This window comes from Heteronotia binoei, chromosome 10 (assembly GCF_032191835.1).
Source record: "Heteronotia binoei isolate CCM8104 ecotype False Entrance Well chromosome 10, APGP_CSIRO_Hbin_v1, whole genome shotgun sequence".
In the NCBI taxonomy this organism is placed as follows: domain Eukaryota; kingdom Metazoa; phylum Chordata; class Lepidosauria; order Squamata; family Gekkonidae; genus Heteronotia; species Heteronotia binoei.
The window spans coordinates 37,202,280-37,227,064 of NC_083232.1; the positions used below are offsets into that span (position 1 = coordinate 37,202,280).

General features: G+C 43.8%; 1 protein-coding gene across 1 annotated transcript in view; it reads right to left on the minus strand.

Moving 5' to 3' along the window:
- The window catches only part of LOC132578419 (macrophage mannose receptor 1-like), an 89,325-nt gene extending 67,376 nt beyond the window's left edge, over positions 1–21,949 (minus strand). The window contains exons 1-9 of the mRNA XM_060248412.1: positions 21,777–21,949; positions 20,763–21,149; positions 20,118–20,291; positions 14,916–15,077; positions 12,985–13,098; positions 12,528–12,671; positions 8,618–8,800; positions 4,261–4,418; positions 3,106–3,216 (exon numbers count right to left, since the gene is read on the minus strand). Of these exons, the coding sequence (XP_060104395.1) occupies positions 3,106–3,216; positions 4,261–4,418; positions 8,618–8,800; positions 12,528–12,671; positions 12,985–13,098; positions 14,916–15,077; positions 20,118–20,291; positions 20,763–21,149; positions 21,777–21,837 (1,494 nt within the window). The 5' untranslated portion in view covers positions 21,838–21,949. The remainder of the gene's footprint in view (positions 1–3,105; positions 3,217–4,260; positions 4,419–8,617; positions 8,801–12,527; positions 12,672–12,984; positions 13,099–14,915; positions 15,078–20,117; positions 20,292–20,762; positions 21,150–21,776) is intronic.
- Between the last annotated feature and the right edge of the window lie 2,836 nt (positions 21,950–24,785).

The window sequence follows — 24,785 nt, forward strand, 5'->3', positions numbered from 1 at the left end:
ATCTTCCCCATTTTGTTTGGATGCAGCACTGAAATCCTTTTTTTGTGTGTGCCTCCTCTCTGATCCCACTTTCAAGTCAATATGGGCAGAGAACTAAACCTCATGCAGCTCCTTTTAAACTATCCCCCATTGTTTTATTTTTTAAATTCAGCATTCCTAGACTAGCAATTAAAAAATGAGAGGAAACTGACCTTATACCAATGAAGGGGGAGGATGGCAGAAGGTGAAGAGTGAGTGGAACAACCTTGATGCGGGTGGGGGGGACCTTTTGGGGTGGCAAAAGGTCAAGGGGGAAATCCAAGGGAATCTGTATTCTTCTGAATTACCTTTGGCTTGGAACAGAAACAAGGGGGAAATGGACATAAAAGCATTCTCAGAAAACCTCAGAATTACCTTTGGCTTGGAAAAGAAACAAGGGGGAAATCGACATAAAAGCACTCTCAGAAAACCCAAAGAAACAGAGACCAAAAAGCTAACTGAGCACTGAAGGGAGGAAAATCAATGCAGAATGACAAAACCTGACAGACATGCATGGTGAAAAAAGGGGAAACATGTACGAAAAAGCCCCCTACTTTTCATACACATGGACACCATGATTACCAGTATGGTTGCCAGGGTGCCTGGAGTTTGTCTCGCACACATCTGCTCTAAGAAGTGGATTTTGCCCATGGTTTCTAAGGCTTATGTGGATACTATAAGCCTCAGCTTTGCAGCAGCATTCTGCATCACTGGATGGGTGTTAGCCAGAACTGCAGACGAGCCTCCAGCTACTCCTTGCGTGCACAATCTTGGCTGTTGCAGTGGAAGAAGCCAAGCCGCCATGAACTGTACAGTCAAACAGTTCCCAGCCTGTTTCCATGAACCAAAGGCTAACACCACCAGAATCCATCTTGTTTTCCTGACTCCATTAGAGCAAAGCAAGAGACTCACATATCCAACAGCTGCTTCAACTTTTGCATAAGGCAACCAAGCTTATCTTAAGCACGGATCCTGTCAGACTGCCTAAGCTTTTGTCCAACGGAACCCAAGACAAAAAATGGTGTCAATATGGAAACGAAGAAGAGGAAGAACATCTTCACCTAGAGACAAGTTTCTTTGTATAGATTGGATGTCACCTTAGGTAGCGATTTGGCCTCTATTGTCACCTTTTTAGATAAGTTTGATAGCATGTTAATCACTTCCACCCCAACAATTTCACCCATTCTTTCCCTTAATGGTCATCCTGGAATTGTTACCTGGAAGCCAGTCCAATCAGGTAACCAGGGCCAAGCCTGCTCATTGGCCAGGTATGGGCATCCAATCAGGTGCCCCCTCCAAACTGGCTATTGGCTACTGCACAAATCCAGCCCTTATGGTCATTGTGGAGCCTTCCCTTTTTCTGAGGTCACATACCAGCTGACCACCCCTGAACACCCCTGTCATCCGCCTCTGAACCTCCTACCCCCTTAGGGGTCAAGGTAGACTTTATAACCTCTGACCCAACATTCTGCATGTGTGTATCTAGCAGTACCCCAGTTCCACTGCCTAGATACATCCCCGATTCTTGGCCAGTTGAGGGTCCCCTTCCCCTTAGTCCCCGTTTGTCGCCATTGGAGCCTTCCTTGAAGACTATGATCGGTAATTATCACCCTGTTTGTCCATCCATGTGTTGTCTCTGCAATTCTCTCTATTTTTCTTAGGACTATATGTATGTTTTATGAGTATATTACCTTGTATGTGTGTTCTATATTTTTCTGGAATAAATTGTAATCGTTTTACTTGATTAGTGTCCTTGGTAAATTTAAGCAATAATTTCTGGAGGTGGAATCCTGTATACATAGATTCTAGATCCTTATTAAGCCATAAGTGCCTCCCTAGCAATTCCCTAACCTCTTTTGAGGGAATTTTGGCTTACAAACACACCTGCACAATAGACCCTAAAGTAAATGGTAAAGATTTCTTAGGACAGTATCATGGCCCTTTAGGTCTAAAGTGGAACAAAGATTCTTCCTTGGCAAGCAGAAAAGAGTAGGGTTGCCAATCCCCAGGTGGGGACAGGGGATCCCCCCATTTGGAGGCACTCCCCCTGTTTCAGTATTGTCAGAAAGAGGGGGGAGGGGAGGGAAATGTCTGCTGGGAACTCTATTATTCCCTAGGAAGTTTTATTTCCATAGAAAATCATGGAGAATTGATCCATGGGTATCTGGTGCTCTGGGGGGCTGTTTTTTTGAGGTAGAGGCACCAAATTTTCAGTATAGCATCTAGTGCTTCTCTCCAAAATACCCCCCAAGTTTCAAAAAGATTGGACCAGGGGGTCCAATTCTATGAGCCCTAAAAGAAGGTGCCCCATCCTTCATTATTTCCTATGGAAGGAAGGCATTGAAAAGGTGTGCCGTCCCTTTAAATGTGATGGCCAGAACTCCCTTTGGAGTTCAATTATGCTTGTCACAGCCTTGATCTTGGCTCCACCCCTAATGTCTCCTGGCTCTACCCCCAAAGTCTCCTGGCTCCACCCCCAAAGTTCCCAGATATTTCTTAAATTGGACTTGGCAACCCTAGAAAAGAGTGAAGTTGATATGTACAGTAAGGGCGTTTTCCCACAGAGCTTACCTCGGAGCGACGTCCCTCTTCACTGCGCAGCATCTGCGCGGATTTCCCACCAACTGCTCCGCATAACCAGGAAGAGCCGCGGCTTTTGCATCGCTAACGTAAACTGCTTTTTAGTGGTTTACATCTGCGACGCAAAAGGTCCGGCACTTCCTGGTTATGCGGAGCAGTTGGTGGGAAATCCACGCAGATGCTGCGCGGTGAAGAGGGACGTCGCTCCGAGGTAAGCTCTGTGGGAAAACGCCCTAAGAGAGTCCTGTAGTTATTGCTGGGAGACAGGGAGAAGAGGGATGCATCAAGCAGAAGTATTGGAGACAAGCTTTTACTGCTTTCTTCAAATATAAATAAAAAACTGGAACCACCCCTACTTGGTTAGGAAAACCAGTCTGAAACTTTTAAGAACACTTACTGCTGAAACTGCTAAAATCTTCACAAAAACAGCATAGTTTGAAGATGAAGCACTAGTTGTGTGAGGCTAACCAGTTTAGCAAACTTCTAAATGATTTACTACTGGCTTACATTCTGGCAGCCTGGGTCAGCATCTTCTGGTTCCGAAAGAGTTTCCAAAGGTTTTCTTTTACAGATGTAACCATATTCCTCTTGACAGAAAGTATCCATCCAATATCCATTCTGGAAAAGGAAGAGTGAAGACATGATCCTTGGTGAAGAACATAACTCTCCTTATACTTTGACATTCATTTCAGTTTCCCAGTGCTTGATTTCTTCTTCTATCCACACAGATCTTTCCATTTATACCTTAGCTGCATGAAGAACTACATGAATTGCCCAATATATCTACATGACTAAATACAATATATCTGCAAACTAAACCAAAAAACTTCTGAGCAACAATTGAAATGCTCATCTCAAGTCTATGAATAAGAATGACAAGTAGTTTCAACTTGCAGAAAATGCTAGCATTTACAAATATATTTACATTTAGTGCATTAAATTTTTAGATATATCTAGCATATTTAGTAGTTTAAAAAATTATTTTATTCTTCCAGGCGATCCAAATCCTGCACAAAGATAAGTTTAACTTGTGATCTTCATAAATGATGCACATGCTTTCATTTTGCTAAACTGAGTCTACAGTGTTTGCTATCATTTATTTTGAGTTTTCTAACGGCAAGAGGAAAGTGCTATAAGAAGGCACAAAAAGCTATATCCCAAACACTGGCAATCTCACTCAGTTACTTTTTCTGGGTTCTGAGATATCAGCATCCATTCTGTAAGTTTATATTTACAGCCATAAGGTGTTGAAACTTTGTTTCCAAAAGCAGGGGGCAGAAGAGAGGCCTCCCTCACAAGCCAGTGTTGGGTGGGCTCAGCAAAGACACAATGACCTATGGTTTCCATAGGAAGGGAAGGTACCATGAGACAATCTAGTCTTACAGGACAAAAAACCGGGGGGGGGGGAGTTACTGGGTGGTATTTAAGCTCCCTCAGACTGGAGCCAAAGAGGATATCAGCTTGTCTCATCTCCGTGATACCATTGCCCAGAAAGAGAAGGGAGAAGGAATGCTTGAATCTCTTCTCTCCCAAGCTGAAGCCGCCTGCAAAGGGTGGGGCAAGGCTCAACAGACACAATGGAAATGTATCTTATGTTAGCAGGTAGAGAAGACAGCCTTCCCACCTCCCCCCCGCCCAGTAAGCAAACAGCATTATTTTTACTTCTCCTCTTATGATGACACAATTGTCCAGAGAGTCTTGTAGATAAGTAGGTTCTCCACTTTGCCACTTGGTGTATGTCACATGTGTCCCATCACTCCATTCAAAATACTTCTCAATCTTCTGGACACTCAGTCCTATCCACAACATATCTGTTGGATCTGAGAAGATAGATGCATGTTGGGTATTTGCTTCCAAGGGCTATTTATTTATGTTATATCCCAGATCCTCTCCCCACAGGGGACTTGGGGCAGTTTACAACATGTGGGGTATGGTGTGGTAAAAGAATCCCAAAATAATATAAAATTTAAATTTTAAAATTAAAATGTAATAAAATAAAAATGCAATAAAATAAATAAATGCAATAAATAAAGTAATAATACTAATTATATGACTAATTACTTGGAGAAATTAAACAACAGGCCAGGTCTCTGGTTCAGTAGGCTACATGAAACAGAGCAGGCTTACATGCCTTACAGAATACTGGAAGATCCCACAGGACGCAGACTTCCCCAGGGAGCTGATTTAAGAGAGAAGGGGCAGCCACTGAAAATAACCTTGCGCTGGTGGTTGACAAGTAGGAAATTCACAGGCCAGGCACCTGTATAAGGCCTAGCTGAAGATGCTATCTGACGTAGGGAACTTTGACTCTTGAAAGCTTACATCCCCAAAATCTTTTTGGTCATGAAGGTGTTACTGGACTCAAATCTAGCTCTTTTATCGCAGACCAATATGGGCACCAATGCTCGCTCTAAGATGTGGAGTCTTGTGAGCAAATATTCTACTTTGTGAGCTACTGGCATTCAAGTTGTGAGTGACTGATTTGGCTACTGTTTAAATTAGTTTGTTCTGGGGCCGTCCTTCCTGACCTGAGAAAAAATGTGTGAGCTGGAGGCTAAAAAACTGAGCTAGTTCACACTACCTCAGCTTAGATGGAGTGCTGATCGCCACCAATGTTCCCTCTAAGCTGCAGAATCTTGTGAGCAAAAATTCTACTTTGTGAGCTACTGGCATTAAAGTTGTGAGCTACTGCATAAATTATTGTGCTCTGGGGCCGTTTTTCCTGAGCCAAGACAAAAAGGTGTGAGCTGGAGGCTAAAAATCTGTGAGCTAGCTAATGCTAACTCAGCTTAGAGGGAACACTGATGGCCACCCTCCTGAAACTATCTTCATGTGTTAAGCAGGATCTTTCAGTATACCCTTAGATATAAAAGGTAATAATGGTGCCATACTGATGCTGAGAAGGAACTGGCATGCTTCTGTGAAACTTGCACAGTTTATAGAAGAATGGTGGTGCAGGTTTAAGCAGCAAAACATTATATGAAGAGCTGGACTTCTGTATTATTGTCACAACTGAGCAGAATTATGGCAATAAGCTATTGTATTTCTTGCATTTGATTTGGCTGAGCTTCACAGGCAGAATGCATCTTCCCTGTAAAATATTTTTCCTCAGCCCACTGAAGACCCCAGAAACACTTTTAAGAGTGGTGTCATCAGGTTCTCCAGTACAGAGTTGTCAAGGATGCAGTCAGAAAGTAGTCCAGCAGATAGTCTCTATGCTGAGCAAGGTGCAGGTTTGGGGGCTTGTAGCCAGGAGGATCATCAATCATTCTGAAGTCAAAGCACAAAGCAAACTAGGGTTGTCAAGTCCAATTCAAGAAATATCTGGGGACTTTGAGGGTGGAGCCAGGAGCAAGGGTGTGACAAGCATAATTGAACTCCAAGGGAGTTCTTGCCATCACATTTAAAGGGACAGCACACCTATTTAAATGCCTTCCTTCCATAGGAAATAATGAAGGATAGGGGCACCTTCTTTTGGGGCTCATAGAATTGGACCCCCTGGTCCAATCTTTTTGAAACTTGGGGGGTATTTTGTGGAGAGGCACTGGATGCTATACTGAAAATGTGGTGCCTTTACCTCAAAAAACAGCACCCCCCCCGGAGCCCCAGATACCTGCAGATCAATTCTCCATTATTTCCTACGGCAATAATACTCCATACAGAATAATAGAGTTCCCAGCAGACATTTTCCTCCCCTCTCCCTGCTTTCTGATGACCTTGAAGTGGGGGGGAGGGCCTCCAAACCGGGGAATCCCCTGCCCCCACCTGGGGATTGGCAGCCCTAGCTACGCTGCTGTCTCTCACACAAACTCACACCCACCCACTTACTTGGTGTAAAGGGAAAGCAAAGCAAAAGAGGGGCTGCCTCTGAAGAGTTTCTGCTACTGACCCTTCCCCAAGAAGTACTTCCTGCTTCCTGCTCAATTTTAAAGGCACACACACACGCAGGCATTTTGAAACCGGACCTGTTTGCAGGTTTCTAAACCTGCCTGAGATCTAGAGGTACATGGTGACTGTGAGAGTGGGGTTTCCCCTCGCTGGCCAGCTAGCTGGGGGCAGGGGAAAGCCTGTAAAACCGGGGGATCCCCCTCTGGGACCTGGGGATTGGGAAACCTAAAGCAAACAGAGTCCAAGAGAGTTCTCAAGAGCTGGTCTGAAGGTCACAGGGCCAGAGTAAAGCCAAGAGTTGTGGTTGTTAAGTCAAAGTTAATGACTTGTTGCTTCCACTTTGAGCAGCCTGTCTGTTCAGCTTTTATAGATATCAGGCAGGAAGCCCTATTTCCAGCAAGCTGTTTAGAAGCAGTCTAGCAATGATATCATCCTCAAACAACCGACAATGGTCCAGAAGGTGTGAACTCTGCTTTCTTTCTTGAAGTTCTAAGTTTTTGCCATCTTCTTTCACGTAGTGTGGGTGAGGGGGGGCAGGGAGGACTGATAGTAACCACCTGGCCTTCAGTGGTCAAGACAGGGCTGGAATGTGCTTGTGAGTCAGCATCAGCTGTTGGCAATGAGCCAGCCTTCAGTTCATCTTGTGTGCTGCTTCCCTGAAGTTCCTTTTGCCCATGAACCTCTTCTCTTAAAACATCCTGGTCACTGCTCTGTTCCAACTGAAAGTCAAACTGGTGTTCAGGCTGACCCATGACAGCTGGCAGAAATAACTGAGGTTTGAAAAGCAGACTCTCAGGTGTTATTAACTTCCAGATCCATTCTTGACTCAGCTGTGCTGGTAGGTTTGACATTGGAATAAGCTATTGCTGTGTACTTTAAGTTGTATTAGGAATCTAGGAAAGCAGAGCTTTGGAGAAACTTTTTTATATTGTTGGTTCAAGTAGAAAGAAGCCTCTGTAACATTTACTGAATTGTAGTACCAAAAACTTCATTGTTGTGATACAGGGCCGTAGCCAGAATATGAAAGGTCGGGGGGGGCATTTAAATTTGTTAGGGGCACTTACACCCCCCTGCACCCCACACAACCTTGCCTCTCCTTCCTCCTCCCTCCCTCCCTGCTGCTCTTGCTGCTGCTCTGCCTTCCCTGCCACTAAAATAGTGTGTGGAGACGGGGGCAGAAGCAGCCCCCAGCCTCCCACACCAGTTAAAGGGACTGCCGATCAGTGGATCAGCTGATCGGCGGTCCCTTTAACTGGTGCGGGAGGCTGGGGGCTGCTTCTGCCCCTGTCCCCGCACACTATTTTAGTGCAGGGAAGGGAAGGCAGCAGCAAGAGCCGCTCTCTTGCCAGCCTTTCTTCCCTACCCGACACTAAAATAGAGCACGGGGCCGGAGGCAGTAGCTACCCCCAGCTGATCCACACGGGCCCTTTAACTGGTGCCAGGGGCTGCTTCTGCCCCCACCCTGTGTGCAATTTTAGTGGCAAGAATGGAGGCCGGTGGTGAGAGCAATTCTCCCTGCCACTCTCACTGCCACTGCCCTCCCTTTCCATCACTAAAATAGCTGTCGGGCAGGAGCAGAAGCAGCCCCCAGCTGATTTGACCCTTTAACTTGTGGGAGGGGTTGGGAGCTGCTTTTGCCCCCCCGATCCAACATGCTATTTTAGTGGTGGGAAGGGAAGGTGGCGGTGAGAGCGGCAGGGAGAATCGTTCTCACCACCAGCCTCCGTTCTCACCACTAAAATAACGCCCGGGGCCGGGGACAGAAGCAGACCCCCGCACCAGTTAAAGGGCCCCCAAGAGCCCCGACTGCTTCTGCGGCCTGCCCCGCGAGCGAATTCTCCACCATGCAAATTGCTCGTGGGGCCGGAGACAGCCCCCCCAAACATGGCAGAGGACCCAGGGGCTGCTTGGGGCCCCAGAGTTGGGGGGGCCTTGGACAGAAGTCAGGAGGCTGTGCCCCCACAGGCCCCCTCATAGCTATGGGCCTATTGTGATATGAAACCAGAAGAACACAGTACAGAAGAAGTATTTACTGTATTTAAAGCACTGGTGAGTAATAGAATAAGGCTTGAGAGGTTTTGGTTCAAATCTCTACTGTTTAAAAATGTGATACAGACATAGAATTACTTACTGTAGCCAAGTTGAGAAATGACAAAACTATGCTCTTCAATATTGTGGATACTGGCTAAATCTCCATCTTTCTTACGACAAGATGATAGTGCACCATTCCATGACCTGAGGTCTCTGTGAAGGAGGTAACAGTGGCCTAAATATGGAACCCAGCCATCTGGACATCTCACAGGTTTCAAGTCATCTAAAAAGGGAGCAAGCATATTCAGTGGAAACATAAAAAGCTTGGATCCATCTAGAGTTTCTCCAGGCAGAAGGATGGGATACTTTTCACTGCTTCTTGCTTCTTATAGCCCAAAATACCTCCCCCCCCACAACGCTATTCCTGGGTGATAGGGAAGACCCAAGGATTGTGGATGCCCCATTCAGACAGGAGAAGGGAATCAGCAAATATCCTAACCTCCCCCCACACCCATGGACACTCTAGGCAGAAAGATTTATTCAATTATATGACTGATTCAGTTATTCAATTAAAGTATACTGTGAGCAAGTATATTTTTAAATGATAGTGTAATATTCCATTGAGGTAGAAGATTATTGCAAATAGAGCTTGTTACCTATCATTGTAAAGCAAATATCTCTCTTTCAAGAACTGTTGTTTTTAAAGAAATCTACTTTATATCATAAGAGAAGCTGTACATTTCTGATATTATAAGTGTTCCTACATGATGTTTGGCATAGGGATTTGGCTGCTGCTAAGGATGTAAAATTTCTGGAAAATGGTCTCCTGTGGAAAGAAAAACTTTTTTTTATCCTCAGGGGAAAAAATCTGATATATTAGGGGAAATGGAAATATAGTATTATATTTATTATTTAAAAGTTTGTTACATGTTTTACTGGCATAGTGGGCCCTGGCCTGGAAACACTGCCCTCTAGAAGGAGGAGCTTTCCCCAGAGAGGCTGAGTGAGTGGTTGCCTGGCAACAGGGCAGGAAAAGAGGATAAGACAAACAGAGAGAAGAAGCTGAGGCAGTTTTCTCCTTTCTGAAGAAGTTGTTCCAGGGGAAAAGGTCTGCAGAGATTGAGAAAGGCAGTGATCAGAAGATCAGCCATCTTCTGATGAGGGCATTCCATTCTGGGTGCTAGTAGGACATCTGTTGTGACTGAGAAAAAATGGTAACACAACCTGTCTGATGAGTCAGAGCCCAGAGACGATACTTTCTTCTCTTTTCACCTTGCATTTGGGACTGCTCAATAAAAATGTAAAAATGTTGTATACGGTTACACAGGAAATTTCATTATCTAATACTGTGGATTGTCTTATATAGAACATAAAAACTACATTAAAATGATCATACTGCACATTTTGAATGAGCAACACCTTATATTTTAAAAAGTCTTATGTTCTAATAGCCAAGTAATCTGTAGATACTTAAATCTGTGCATTGGGACCAAACTGACAGAAGATTTTTCTCCAGACTTGGGGGATCCCCAGGTCTGCAGAAAAATCTGAAAATCTCAGGGGTAAGATGGAAGGGAGTGTAAAAAACAGAAGAACATTGTCTGAGCATGTTCAGATAACACTTCTCTGTTGGAGTGATGAGGGGAGGCTGCTGTAGGCAGGCAGTGGCAGCAAATGGGCACTGAGTGGAAGGAGAAGCCACAGTTGCCACCTCTTAGTGTTGCCACAGCTGCCCACGGCATGATTCTGGCATTGTCAGTGCCCCCTAGGCTCATTCTGATTCTCTTCCTTCAACATCTCAGCTGCATGCCCCAGGCTCATGACACATTTTGGCATCACTACAGTCCCAAAGGATGAGGGGAAGAGGTGTCAGGTAAGTTTGTTCACCAGTGGGCCAGAAGAAGGAGCCATCCACATAGACAAGATGCTGCAAGTGGGTGTGGAGGAGCTAAGAGCCACAGCCATCCCTCTATTAGCCAGCCAGCTCAGTGGTGGGCAGGAGAAGGAAACCAAGAACTGCCATGCCTCTCCCACTGCAAACTGACAGGGGAAAGATATGGGGACAAAGATGGACAGGCATACGGGATGGGAGACCCCACTGCTGCCCTCACTGCCCCCATTTAAGCTGGGGGGGGGAAGTTGCTAATGCCATCCCCCAACTGCCAGAAACTGATGGGTGGGTGAGCGAGTCTCCTTTTCATCCACCTATCTGTCTCCAGTGCAATCACCTAAGATACATACCTAAACTTTCACCTTGGCTGCTTATCAGTAAGAATAAGGCAATGGCTCTAGAGTTAAGCAGGTGGGCAAGGAGTAATCTCAGCAGCATTGCTTCACTCTCCATGGTCAGCAGTCAAGGGGAAAGTTTGGGAAGGGCTGCACAATCCTCAACATCTTGTTGTGGGGTCCCCCACTGGTTTCATTCATTTTGGAAAGAAAATATTTCACAAATGTTTGTTCAGAACTTTCCCCTCCCCCCCAAAAATGGGGGGAAACAGATGCCCAATTGTTTCCCTTTTTTCAGGCCATCATCTCTCTAGATGCTGTTTGCTTCCATGTCCCCTAGATTTTGATTGCTGTCCTAAAAACTTGAGTATAAAGATGAAAATCTATATATTTCACTTATGAGTTCAGTTATTGCTCTGTAGCACTGAAGATCCAGTCTATTTATGGATTGATTTGAAATATTGCACACACCATTTTTAAAGCTCAAAATGATCTGCATACAAATGAAATAAAATAATGCAAAACTTGGTTGTTTATAGGAACAAAGGACCAACATGGGTGTATCATAACCTTGTGTTAAACTACATATCATGATGCCTTAGTTTCATCTGCCAGATTCTCTCATTTTGTGCCATCTGCCACTGGCCAGATCCCCTCAAGAATGTAGGTCCAATGAATTGTTTGAGAAGGCTGCTGCTGTAGAGACTAGATGGTTACAGTAGACTCCTTTGAAGTCAACTCAGAGGCGTCAGTTGGTATTGGATGCCACAGCTCAGTTGTTATCAGGAGCTAGATGGATATGTACCCAAACTGCAGTCATCCTGCTGATTACTTATCAATCATCAGGTTCAATTTAAGGTACTTGCTACCATATACAAACCTGCATATCATGGGATCCTCATATCTGCAGGACTCTCGCTTTTGCCATGCCCCAACACAAAAGCATTGTTTGAGCAAAGTGTTCTGAATGTACCTCCCTGCAAATGGGTAGGAATAATATCTGCCCCTACACATATGTTCTGTATTGTGGCCCCCACTTTGTGGAATGGCTATGCCGAGGAGGCCAGGAATGCTCCCATCATCCTGGGAATATTATAAAACAGTATAGTTCTGTAGTGCATTTTTACAAAAAGATTAGGGCAATAATATAACAGAGTGACTCAGGAATGTGCTTCTATAAAGAAAACAGTAGCGCAGTTTATGCGCGTTATGATATATATTATGTGTTGTGTATATTACGTTGCTTTTACTGCATCATGTTCTAATTTCTGTAATTCCATTTGATACTTTTGTTGCTCTGTTCTGATTAATCATGTTTGATACTGTTTTTGCATTATTTCAAATTGACTATGTGTGATCCTTTTTATGATTGTTTCAAGCAGATCATGTCTGATACTTTTTTGCATTGTTTCTAACTGATCATATTCGATACTTTCCCCCATTGCTTGGAATCCTATTCCTATTGCACTGTTTATCAGCTATCTTATCTCATGTTTTTAATACTATTTGACTGCAATTTGATTTGACTGCAATCTGCCTTGAGTCTCAGTGACAAAGGTAAAGTATAAATACATAAATACCACTTTCCTTTCCATGAAGGCTACCACTTGAACTGCCAGGGCCTGCAGATCTGTTCCACTAGCAATAGTACTTTCCACAGTCACAAAAGCCACTTGTGTCAATGGATAACTCCCTGCACCACAGGAAAAGTGTCACCAATTTCAGAAGAAACCTGTGGGACCTACCCCATATCTTTCATATAGTTCACTTGCAGTTGACCCTACCTGAAGAGATAACTGGGGTGTTTAATGAAGAGTTTTCTTTTTTGCAAATGTATCCAAGTTTATGACCACACTCTTTATTCTCCCATTTGCAAGTTTGAGACTGCATAGTTGCACAAATTTTCTCTGATTCTGGTGATGGGCTCCCTTAAAGAAATAAACAATTATTCAATGTGCTTTACCTGAGTTAACACTGCATCTATCTTTATCATAATAACAAGCAATGTTTTGTCTCATCCTTCAGTTTCATTTCAGTTATGCATATTATATAAGCTAGAGAATGGGGGAGAGGGTGCAACTGACCATAGTTAAAACAGTTATGGTTATGGTAATGATAATCTTTCACTGGGTTGTGGTGCCCAATGATTATGGTCAACATGTAGCCATATTCTATGGAGCATAGTATTCCTGTCACTTTAAGGAATATGGCATTGACCACTGTCTATAAATGATCACTCACCTGGAGCCCAATTTAAATATCTGAAAGGATTGTTGCCAGCCCACCTCCATCCACTGTCCATATCCAAACTGTTAAGCCCAATCCAGTAGTCAATATTCACATCACTTGTTAATCCTGTTTAAGGGAAGAAAAGGAGCAGCAATGTATTGCATAATTATAAAAGTTTTATACCTAGAAAGCTAAAAGGAGGGGACCTAACCTGACCTGGTATAATTAAGGTTGCCAGCTTTTCTTGTGGCATTATTCCTGTGTCTTTAGCAGCTGACTATCAAGCAGAAATTAATCAGATCACGAAGCTTGTTCTCTGCACTGCAAGTGCAACATCAGCTAATGAATTTCTGCCTTCGGACAGTGAAGCTTCAATAACCTTAAATGGCAAGGGCCGCTCATTGAGAATAAATTAGCTGAAAGTGTCTGATCCCAGATTGGTTCCTCTTTTTAAAAGAAGCAGACCCATTATCACAGAGGATGCTAAAGATAGCTGTAATGGACTGTCAAGGATTAATGCCTCACAGAGTCAGAGAACCTTTAAATGATAGGCTGATCTAACAGAATTTGGGGAGAGCATCAATTAAGAAATTATGGTTGGGAACTGGCAGTTGAAGAAGCTGAAGGAGTGAGTGGATCCCCTCTACAAGCTGAAAAGTGATAGTGTTTTAGTCAAGAGAAGTAATCTTTGCCCCGTGGAAAAGAAAATATCTCTAAAATGAGGAGTGATCCATGGTTTATGTATAGAGAAGGATTCTGGGAGCTTGGTGGTATGTTCCTGACTTCTAGATCTTAAGAGTCAGTGAAACTCAGGAACCTATGCTTGAGTGTTTAAGCAGACACTGAAAAGAAAGCCTCTCTCCTCAAAGTTTCAAAGTCTTTGTTGATAAGCAGAAATATTTACTTGTTGGCAACATATTATTTGGATTTAGTGTGTTTAAAAAGTTACCTCAGTTTTATTATTAGTTCACCTTGTGCATCCTACCCCTGATTCCACCTGACCTTTTATTCTCTAAGTTAAATAAAACATTTATTTATTTCAAAAGTCCCTTGTGTGCCATTTCAGAAGTTGAATATAAGAAGGTGATTTTGTCTCTTCCCTCAGCTCCCTGGGCTGGGCCAGCATATCTGGATGTAAACAGCAATGGTTTGGTTCCTATGACTTCCTCCCACCAAGTCTTGGAGGAAGTCATTCTCCACTGAAGGGAGACTTAGCAGAAGAGAGTCATAAGACTGAATCAACTGACTGCAAATATCCTAGAAACTGCCTTCAAAGCATTGCTTGTTAATACTTCCCCTCATGAATCTGGATGGCAAGATTACCACACTCTTTACATTAAAATCAAACATTATTTCCTAAGGTGCCATAAAGTAGACATCTCCTTTACTTTTTATCAAAAACTACACAGTACATCAAAGAACTAGGAATTCTTGCATTCTTTGGGTCCAAAAAACAGCCCCTCAATATTAAAGCCATGGTATTAGGCAAGGTGGAGTTAACTTTCTCCTCCCTGCCATTTTCCTGCTTGGAAAACCATGATCCCCTGGGTTGTAGTGAGCTCTGGTTAGCAAAGAAGGTGGATATCAGTGTTTTGTATATTTCTTTTTCAGAGCTCACTGCAGCCAGGAGGAAGCTTTGGCCAGGAAAACAGACTGGGGAGAGTTAAATTGTCCTTGTCAAGCATCACAGTTAGAATCCAAATTTGGCTCCTGCAGGCTGCTTTTTATGGACAACATGTCAGGAGATCTAGTCTTGAATCTCTAACATTAACATGAAGTTTCGCCTAACAGGGCTTTTCACTTGTCATTTAGAAGTATAGTTAAATATCAATTCTGCCCATCTCCTCTACCCTAAGTGAACATATTATAATGTTGCAATGTTTTGAAATATCTTCTTATAAAAAAAATTGTTCTGAGAGACTTCATTTTTAAAAAGGTCATACCTGCCAAGTAGGTTTGTTCATGTAGTTCTGTGATGCTTAATAATTCTGCATTCTGTTGCTGACAGCTTTTTCTTGCTTGAAGCCATGTAAGAGCTGACTCAGAATTTATCTGGTATAGATTTCCAGTCCAATGATTTCTAATCCAAAAGTTTTCATTGTCATCTGTAAATATTGTTTAATAAGACTATTGTTCAAACCATCTCAAAATTCTGAAGACTGTCATCTTTATTGTTTTGATTATATTCGATGCTTTTAAATTTTTAATGTGATTATTGTTATAGTTGTGTTGTGACTCACCCTGAGCCGGTTCATGGGGAGTCCAGAGTAGAAAATTAGTTAATTAATTAATTTAAAAATCTTTCAACTTTGTCTGACATTCAGTGAACCTGAAGCAAGGCTTTCTGTCTGAGAGGAAACTGGAGTTAGAGAACTGGCATTATTACTAAACTTTTTCCTAGGGAGAAGTTGAGTTGTGGGGGTTGGACTCCTGAGGTAAAAGTTAAACAGGGACTCTGAGGAGTGACTACCAGTTCACACAAAATACATGTGGCTTTGAGCAGGATCTCTGCCAGAGGAATACTGTACATCAGAGAGGATGGAGTCAACCCAGTTTAATTTTATTGTATTATGTAAGTTATTGATTCATTGAACCACAAGGAAAATCAGGATATAAAGGTTTCAGTAAATAAATTTAATAAATTAATATATTTATTGACAATATTTCTGCCAACTCTTCAGAGTTCTTAAAGCAGCCAACAATTAAAAAAAGATCAGAAGCAGACCATTTAAAAAGCTGGGTAGGTAAAACCCCTAATTAGAGGTCAGTATAGTAATAGTAAAGTATGGCCAAAGGTTGTTATAATCTCAAACTAAAAAATAATACATTAAATACTAATATTAACACCAAAAACCCAGTAACATTCAGGGATTGTTTTGTAGAAAAATAGGTGGTGTCATTAGCATATGCCGAACCCCAAGCCAAAAGCAACCCAATGCAAGAAAGAACAGCCCCAGGTGAGAGAGGCCTGCTTGGGCTGGCTAGAGACCCAGCCAGCCCAAGCAGGCCTTGCTCACCTGGGGCTCTCCTTGGCTGCCCCTCCCCCCACAGTCAAAAGGCCAGCAAGCCACCCGCTGCCCAAAATCACATAAGAAGTGCGGAAAGGGTGGTGTGGGATTCTCCAGGGGTTCATAAGGTCTGCTGGGGGTGTGGCAAAGCTGGTGGCTGGCTGGCTGGCTGCATGATCTCCTAATCCAGGGATTGTTATGCAGCTGTACCTACTATTCAATGGACAAGGTAGGTAGGTGGGGAAGAGGAGGGGGTGTCAGAAAGGTTCAGGAGCGGCGCTTAGGGTTGCCAAGTCCAATTCAAGAAATATCTGGGGTCTTTGTGCGTGGAGCCAGGAGACGTTGGGGTGGAGCCAGGAGCAAGGGTGTGACAAGCATAATTGAACTCCAAGGGAATTCTGGCCATTACATTTAAAGGGACAGCACATCTTTTAAAATGCCTTCCTTCCATAGGAAATAATGAAGGATATGGGCACCTTCTTTTGGGGCTCATAGAATTGGACCCCCTGGTCCAATCGTTTGAAACTTGGGGGGTATTTTGGGGAGAGGTACTAGATGATATACTGAAAATTTGGTGCCTCTACCTCAAAAAAACAGCCCCCCCCCACAAGCCCCCAATATCCAGAGATCAATTCCCCATTATTTCCTATGGGAATCATTCTCCATAGGAAATAATTGCCCAGTAGACATTTCCCTCCCCCCCTCTGCTTTCTGATGACCCTAAAGTGGGGGGGGGGGGGCTCCAAACTTGGGGATTGGCAACCCTCTCTCTCTCTCTCTCTCACACACACACACACACACACACACTTACTGGGTCTGGTTCCTCCACAATGACATCTGAAAAGAACAGGGACTACGCTGCTCTCTCTCTCTCACACACGCACACACACACACACACTTAGTTGCTCTGAAATGAAAGCAAAACAAGCGGAGGAACTGTGTTGCTGACCCTTCCCATGAAGTACTTCCTGCTCAACTTTAAAGGCACACATACACACAGATTTTGAAACGGACATGTTTGCAGGTTTCTAAACCTGCCCAAGATCAAGAGCTGCATTTTGGCCGTGGGGGTGGGGCTTCCCCCGCCGGCAGCTGGCTGGCAGCGGGGGAAGCCTGTAAAACTGGGCCTGAAGATTGGGAAGCCTAGCTGCGTTCCAGTGAGCTCCTGCTGAATTCAAGGCCTGGTAACTATAATGATAAAAGAAAATAATTGTTATAATTGTGCCAAATTGGGGCGATTTCCCACACAGCTTACCGAGGAGTGAAGTCCCTCCTCACCACGCAGCGTCTGCTCGGATTTCCCACCAACTGCTCCGCGGATTCATGAAGTGCCGGACCTTTTGCATTGCTAACGTAAACTAGGGTTTTAGCGATTTCCATTTAAGACGCAAAAGGTCCAGCACTTCCTGAATCCGCGGAGCAGTTGGTGGGAAATCCGAGCAGACGCTGCGCGGTGAGGAGGGACTTCGCTCCTTGGTAAGCTGTGTGGGAAATCGCCCTTGGTGTAGTGATTAAGTGCATGGAAAACCAGGTTTGATTCCTCATTCCTCCACATGCACCTGTTGAGTGACCTTGGATCAGTCACAATTCTTGAAAGATCTGCTTTCTCAAGAGCAATCATCTCAGTGCTCTCTTAGCCCCACTCATAAGAAAGAAAATGGTGTTAGTCTTGCTATCTTGCCCATCATTAACGTGGAGCTGCTCCTTTTCAACCCCAATGAAATTAATGGGCTTAGAAGACAGAAGTAACTCTGCATAGAATGGCAACATTAGAAAAGAACAAATAAATCTGATTTGTGTTCATACCATTCAGAACTCCAGGTTTTAGCTGAACTGTACTCTTGAGGCTATTGAGCCTCATCCATGTAATTTATATGGGAAAGTGATACCTCATCTGACCTACTCTAGAAAAAGAGGAAGGCCTGTGTGCTCGTGGAACGCTGCCAAAGTACAACTGGTTATATGGGAAGGAATCTTATTGTTATTTTTATACTTAAACCCTTAATCTGGAATTAGCAATTTGTCTTGTATTTGCAGCCAATGAGTACTATAAACAGATAGATTCAATATAGTGAACAACACAACATTTTCTTCTGGTGAGACCTGTCTAGAATTGTTATCCTAGATTGCTTATTTTGGGAAGGAATTAACTTTGGTTTCTAGTGGTTCAGTCCTACAGAGTGCTACTCCATTTTAACCCTATTGATTTCAATAGGGTTACAGTAACTCTGTATAGAATTGAAATATTAGTATATTTAATAATACAGATCTCACTATTAATGTTATTGTATACATCTATACAATATAGTTTTCTTCTTTGAGACTTTTGAGAATGCCTTTGTTCCTCTTTTCTGTGTCTCTGGAGCAGGGGTGTTGAACTCATTTGTTAAGAGGGCCGGATCTGACCTAAGAGACCTTGTCGGGCTGGGCCATGTGTGTCATAAAAGGTCATGCTAGGTAGCAGAGATATAAACTTTATAAAGGACACAGACAAACACAAAGATTTTTTTTAAGCTTAAAATAAAACATGCTTAAAACATTAGCACTCATTGGTCTTAATGGTGCTTTCTTTGTATCGCTTCCATGAGATCCAGGGAACTGGGCAAAAGAAGCTCTGGCACTTTTCTTCCTTCCCTGGGGACCAGAAGGGGGAGGAACCTCAGCCAATAGAAGGAAGATAGGCTTGGCTCAGTAGCTCTGCTATGCCACTGAGAGAGCCTGGCAAAGCAAGCTATTCCTCCCCCCCAAGGAAGGAGCCTCAGCCAATGGAGAAAATAGAGACTTTGCTCTGTAACTCCTGTGCAGTTGAACAAACCTTGCAAAGCAAGCTGTTATGCAGAAGGAAGCAAGAGAGAGGGAGAAGACAGTCAGTTGCTCAGGGGGCTGATAGGATCCCTCTGGGGGCCTGATTTGGTCCCCGGGCGGGCCACATGTTTGACACCCCCTGCTCTAGAGTTTAGTTCATTACCAAGCATAAGTGATTTGATCCAGTTAACTATAGCTGCAACATTTATGCTCAGAAGAGTCTTTGTAAGTATAACTGAGCTCAATTTTTTCCTTCCTTATCTGTGCACAAATAGAGGCTCTTTTCATTCCAGATCATGGCTGGGAATCGAAGGTAGAAATATAAGGCATGTCTTGCTATCCTACCCATTCCTTCCCCTCCATTCAGTTAAGGCTCAGTGGGAGAGCAGCTGTTTTGCATGTGAGAAAATGTCACACAAATCTTGTTTAATGCTGATTTAGATATATTATGGATCAGTTTAAATACCGCACACTGTGAAACATAACTGTATTATGTGATGGATTTTCTGGTAAGCAAAGAAGGTGAATAAACATCTGAAGATCTCTTATCTGTATCCATTAACCAGTTTGGGTCAGGATCATGGAACAGGGGGAGAAGAGGCTCCTGCTTCCCTCTACATTGTTTCCCTGACCGAAAGCACTGTTGGGGCTGTTATTTGCCACATTGGGCAGCTGCACTGTACTGATGTTTGCATATGCAGTCTCCTGAGGAGGCAAAGTATATCTCCCTCACATTTTGTCTGGGGTCAGAAAAATGACTTGTGGGGGGAAAGGAGCCCCATCAATGATAAACAGGTTAAAGAACTGGAAGCAAAGAGTTTGAGCAAACAGTTCATATTATTCAAGGAATAAGCAATGGGATATCTCAGTCATTTGCACTGGGATCAATGGTATCATCTTTGAGTAATTCAGTGGATGGAGTAAAAATATTGAGAATAGTGAAAAGCCAAATGGACCATTTTCTAAAGGATCTCTCCAAACAAGGCAACAAGAGAGTCAAAGGCAGGTCAAAGCATTCCAGATTGCCACAGCTACTGATGGCACCTGAATTGTTGGTGAGCAACTAGGAAAGGAATCCTAAAGAAGCACTCATTGTGCCATGATGGATTTTAATTATTATAAACCATTTCTATCATCAGAACTTTACTACCACTCTGCATTTAATCTTAGATTGTACTTGTAGCAATGAAGTCTAGCCACAAGCGTACCTATGTCATGGAGAAGGGAGAGAGGGTGAATGAAACTGTGGCAAGGGAGAAATCCTACTCTTCCAAGCAGCAGGTGTGTGATGGCAGATTAAAGGGTGAAAACAAAGCATTGAGAGAGTTTTACCTTTTACTGGACAATATCCAGATAAAGAGTCTGTATCCACATCAGCAGTCGTTCCACACCAAGGTTGTAGATTTTCACTGTCTATTGTTGTGCATTCAACGTACCACTCATTCTTATACTTGAATGGAAATACACAGGGGGCTCCATTGGAATTGCCTTCTATGGTAAACTGAGCTTTAGACAAAGTGGAATAAATAGTATCATTAACACAGAAATGTTCCAACGTCCTCAGATCAGAGCTCCAAGTGTCCCATGGTTCACTTCAATGGAAGCACCCCTTTTGGACTCACATTCTGTTGCATGTGCTATGTTATCTTCCATTGAAGTGAATGAGAAAGTCTTTTTGTCTGTAATCTTTGTAACTTGGGTTTCAAGAAAACTGGCCCTGGGTAGAAACATGACATCTTGCCATCATTTACATATTTCTGAATTTCCTTTATTCTCTTCCATTGTATTTTTTTTTTAAATTGAATGTAATAGGACTTGAAGATATATCATTTGGCCAGACTGTTTATTCTGTTCTGAATGTTTCTTCCCCCTCACAATCTCCTGCAGGTGAAGTTGTAGCATGGTTAAATGCAGGAGATTCGACATGATTAATTGGCTGCTCAGCTGAACACTGAAAACAAACCCTCTGAAATTTACCTTCAAAGCTTTTAGTGCACAGACTGTCTTGGGTTCCATCAATCTTCCAGGTTGCTTTGACATCAGGTACATTATTCAACCGGACACGTCCAGCACCATAAGACAAAAACCAGTTTTGTCCTTTGATTGCAGGAAAGGTATAATTGACACATGCCCACTTCTGAAGTTCACTGGTCTGATTGCAGGAGGAGAATTCAAGTTGGCTAAAGTTTGCAGATGCTCCCAAGCATAACTTCAGCCCTATGTTCAGTATCTGCTGACTGGAAGTCCACTTAAACTTTTGAATCTTATTATACTGATTGCACTTGCTAAGTGAGATGACCGAAGTTTCTCTGGGTTGCATACAACGATTATCTTTCTCATAGTTTATCAGAAAAGTATCATCTTCTGTAAAATTAAAGTCACAGTAACGTTTTGAGAAAGTATGGAATATCTGGCAGGAAAAATATCTGACTATATGGAAATATCTGAGAGAAACAAGGAGATACCAGACTTCAGAATTAAAGACAGTACAATGGGGCAGAAGAAAGCATGAGAAAGAGGGCAAACAGGAAGGTTATTTTATATTTACTGTTGACAATATTTTTTCAATGCTTATTCTTATTTCTTATTCTATAGAGAAGATATAGATATGCAAGCTAATAATACCAATGTTTGCATAATTATAAAACTCCAAGTGCTTCAAGAAACAGTTTTGGAAATATTCCTTTTTAGGTATAGTAAACATTGGCTTATCAATTAAAAAAGGAAACCCTTTTATTTGCAATGATACAATAAGTACAGAAAATGGTCTTTGGCACTGTTCATATCACTAGTAGCCTGCTTTTCTATTGATATATGCAGCTGAAACATGCAATCCAGCATTTCCTTAACTTTGAAAGATCTCATAGAAATTAAGTTTAATGATGATATTTCTTAAACTTTCATTAGTCATTTTTATAGTAGCTAGTTAGGGCAAATGCCATTCCCTTTCTGCTGAGCTTACAGAAGTGACGAAAATGAAGAGTAACATACCTGGTATCTGGAAAGAGGGCTGAATGAGAAGCAGGAAATTCAGGAGCAAAAAGAAAGACATTGAAGTCCACAAAGGCCTCAACAAAATCTCCTTGTAAGTAAATCAGCTTTAAGTTAGAAGATTTTCAGCAGCTTCTTCAGCAACTATATACAGGGGGTTTTGCTACACTGTTGATCACGCCCTTCAAAACCCCACTAATTTCCAAGAAAGAACTGCTGAAATTCAAGGCCGAACTTTACATCAGTCCAAACTGACCTTCCCTTTATATCCGTTGAAGGAACCAACGTCATCCACTCTGTTGAAGTATCGGTTGTGCATTTAACTCTTCTCTCTCTTATGCTCAGCGTGTTCAGCATGTCATAACTCTTTGCCTTTGCAGTTTAACAAACTTATGGCTCTTTGGTCTGTTCACACAGTAGACCCGTGAATCCCATTAGTTGTGCATTTAACTCTTCTGTCCATTTTCCTCACCAACACTTTGTGCCTGTTTGTGCCTTATACAGAACTAGACCTTTAGCGCACCAAGGACAGTATTGTCTACTCCAACTGGCAGCAGCTCTTCAGAGTCTCAGGTTAAGTTTGTTCCCATCACCTAAATCTTGAGGCTTTTAGTGGAAGATGCCAGGAATGGAAACTGGGAGCTCCTATATGCTAAACAGATGCTCTGCCACTGAGCCATACATAGCTCCTCTCTTGGTTCACACTCTGGTCACTTCTCACCTTACTGCAGGCTCCTGCTTGTTGGTCTTCCCTTTTCATGCTTTCTGCTCCCAGTGTTACCTCCATTTATTTAGTAATCTGATGATAAAATCATTCACTCATCTCATTGTTCTGACCTTATGATGACCTTCTCTAAATCTCTTCATTGTCTTTGTCCACTCCAATATACAGCACATAAACTCACTCTTAGTTTCAGATGTTACAGGCAATGCTTTAAGTCTTAGCTATGAGTTTCATATGAACTTGCTGCCCTTTTCTGTTTGACAATCCCTCTGTGCCCGCAGATCTCCACTCTTCCAGCTCCATTGCCCTCAGTTTTCTGAAGGTCTCCCACTTCCTCAAACAACTCTGCCTTCTCTTTGCATCTGCTGCTCCTTGCATCTGCATCTGCCCCTCTGAAAATCTGCATGATGCCTCCCCTCTCCTTCCCTTCGTATTCCTCATTACAACCTACCTTCTCCTTGAAGCTTTTGTGGTGCAGCCCTTTAGTCCACTTTCTCTACTGATATTAAGTTTAAGTACATGCAAAAGGAATAAATCAATAATCTTGCTTTTGCCCACCCAGTTGGAATGAAGAGGCAGACACAGTATGTTGGGTATAAAAACCGGGCTGCTTTATTGAATAAACTTATCGAAACCTATAACTGGCAGGGATAAAGCCTAGAAGGACAAGCCCTGGGGTCACCCCCGGACCCTGCCTTGTCCTAGAGGGCGAGCCACCCTGCCCCCAGCACAAACCCACCGTATTTGGGCTGTTGCTGAGCGGCCAGGCCAAGCCATTCTCCACCTGGGCTAGCATCAATCCCACATGGAAAGATCCGCCCAGGTGAGGCTTTTCCGTGATTGGCATTCCCCGCACTGAGCCGTGTAGCCCATCTGCAGTTCATACCGACCACCCGCACACCAGGTGCTAAGCCATAGGTGCTCCCCTGTAAACACTGTGGCCAATCAATCCTCCAGCCACCGCCAATGCCAAGCCTCTGCTTAGGCATTAGCGCCCCACCGGATGGCCCAGAGCCGACCGCAATCCCTGCCGAATTTACTCTAAAAAGGCCCGGTTGCCCAACTCTGACATATGGACCCCATCCGGCCGATACAAGTCTGCGTTGGCTACACGTATGGCCAGATGCGGAAGAAAGAGCCCTAAGCCACTTTCCATAGCCTTCTGCAGGGCCCTGTTAACCTTGCTCCTAGCGCGCTCAATGCCACCAGGAGAAAGGGCAAACCTCCAAACCCTGCGCGGCAGAATAGCAGACCATATCAGGACCACGCTTGGCCATCTTCGCTTGATTTCCTGAAGGTCAGCCAATGCTTGCAGCGAGAGGGCTCTCCCCTGTATCCATCCCAAGTCATTACCACCCAGGTGGATGACAAGGATGTGGGGAGGAGGTGCCGTCCTTTCTTTGAACAGCAATGGCATGATCCCTGGCCAACATAGGCCCTGGCGACCCAGCCACTCCACTATTGCCCACTCGCTGAGGCCCAGTTGGGTGCCCACTGCAGACCGCCTGGCATGATGGGCCACCCAAAACACCATGCTGTGCCCGCAGATGAGGATACGACGCCTCTCACTGCGAGCCCCAGCACCTAAAGAAACAGAAAACTGTCAAACAAGGAATAGCCAACGGGCAATAAAACAGTCGCACGTCCATCCAACACTCCTAGGTGACCAACAGGGCGCCAAGCTAAATAAGGTCCCCACCGGCTTCTGCTTCCCAGATGCCAGACCCTACCCTCCTGGCGCTCCTTGGCTATCTTAGCCCTAACCGCGTGCCGAAGGCCCGTCACTAAATGGGGATTAGCCGCCAAACAAGGGGCCATAGGTAAGGGATACGGAACCCCTCAGCAAATCCCTTCCACAAATACTCCCCATCAGCCTTACGCGGATACTTGCTCAATAAACTACCAAGCGCCCTCAGACGAATGAGGCTGGGCCCCTTTTCCCGGGGGCTGCTGGTTGTCATCCCCCCCGGGGTGCTTGACACCGGCCCTTGGCTTTGATCGACTACAAGCCAAGAGGGCGTGAGAGCCGCCACACAGTGGGCACTCATGCTTAAACTTGCAGGGTTCTCTAGAGCAGACGCCCTTCGATGCAAACTCCCAGCACGACAGCCGGGGCTGAACCTGCTGGCCCGCCGTAACGCGGGCCCCTGAAACAAGCTGCTGCTTGAGAACTAAATGTCCACTATCGGACCTGTCACCTGGATTTGGCTTTGCCGAGGACATCAACTGCAGCCAAAGCTGCTGGTTAATCTGATCCCATGGCAATCCCGGGTTAACGGCGGCCC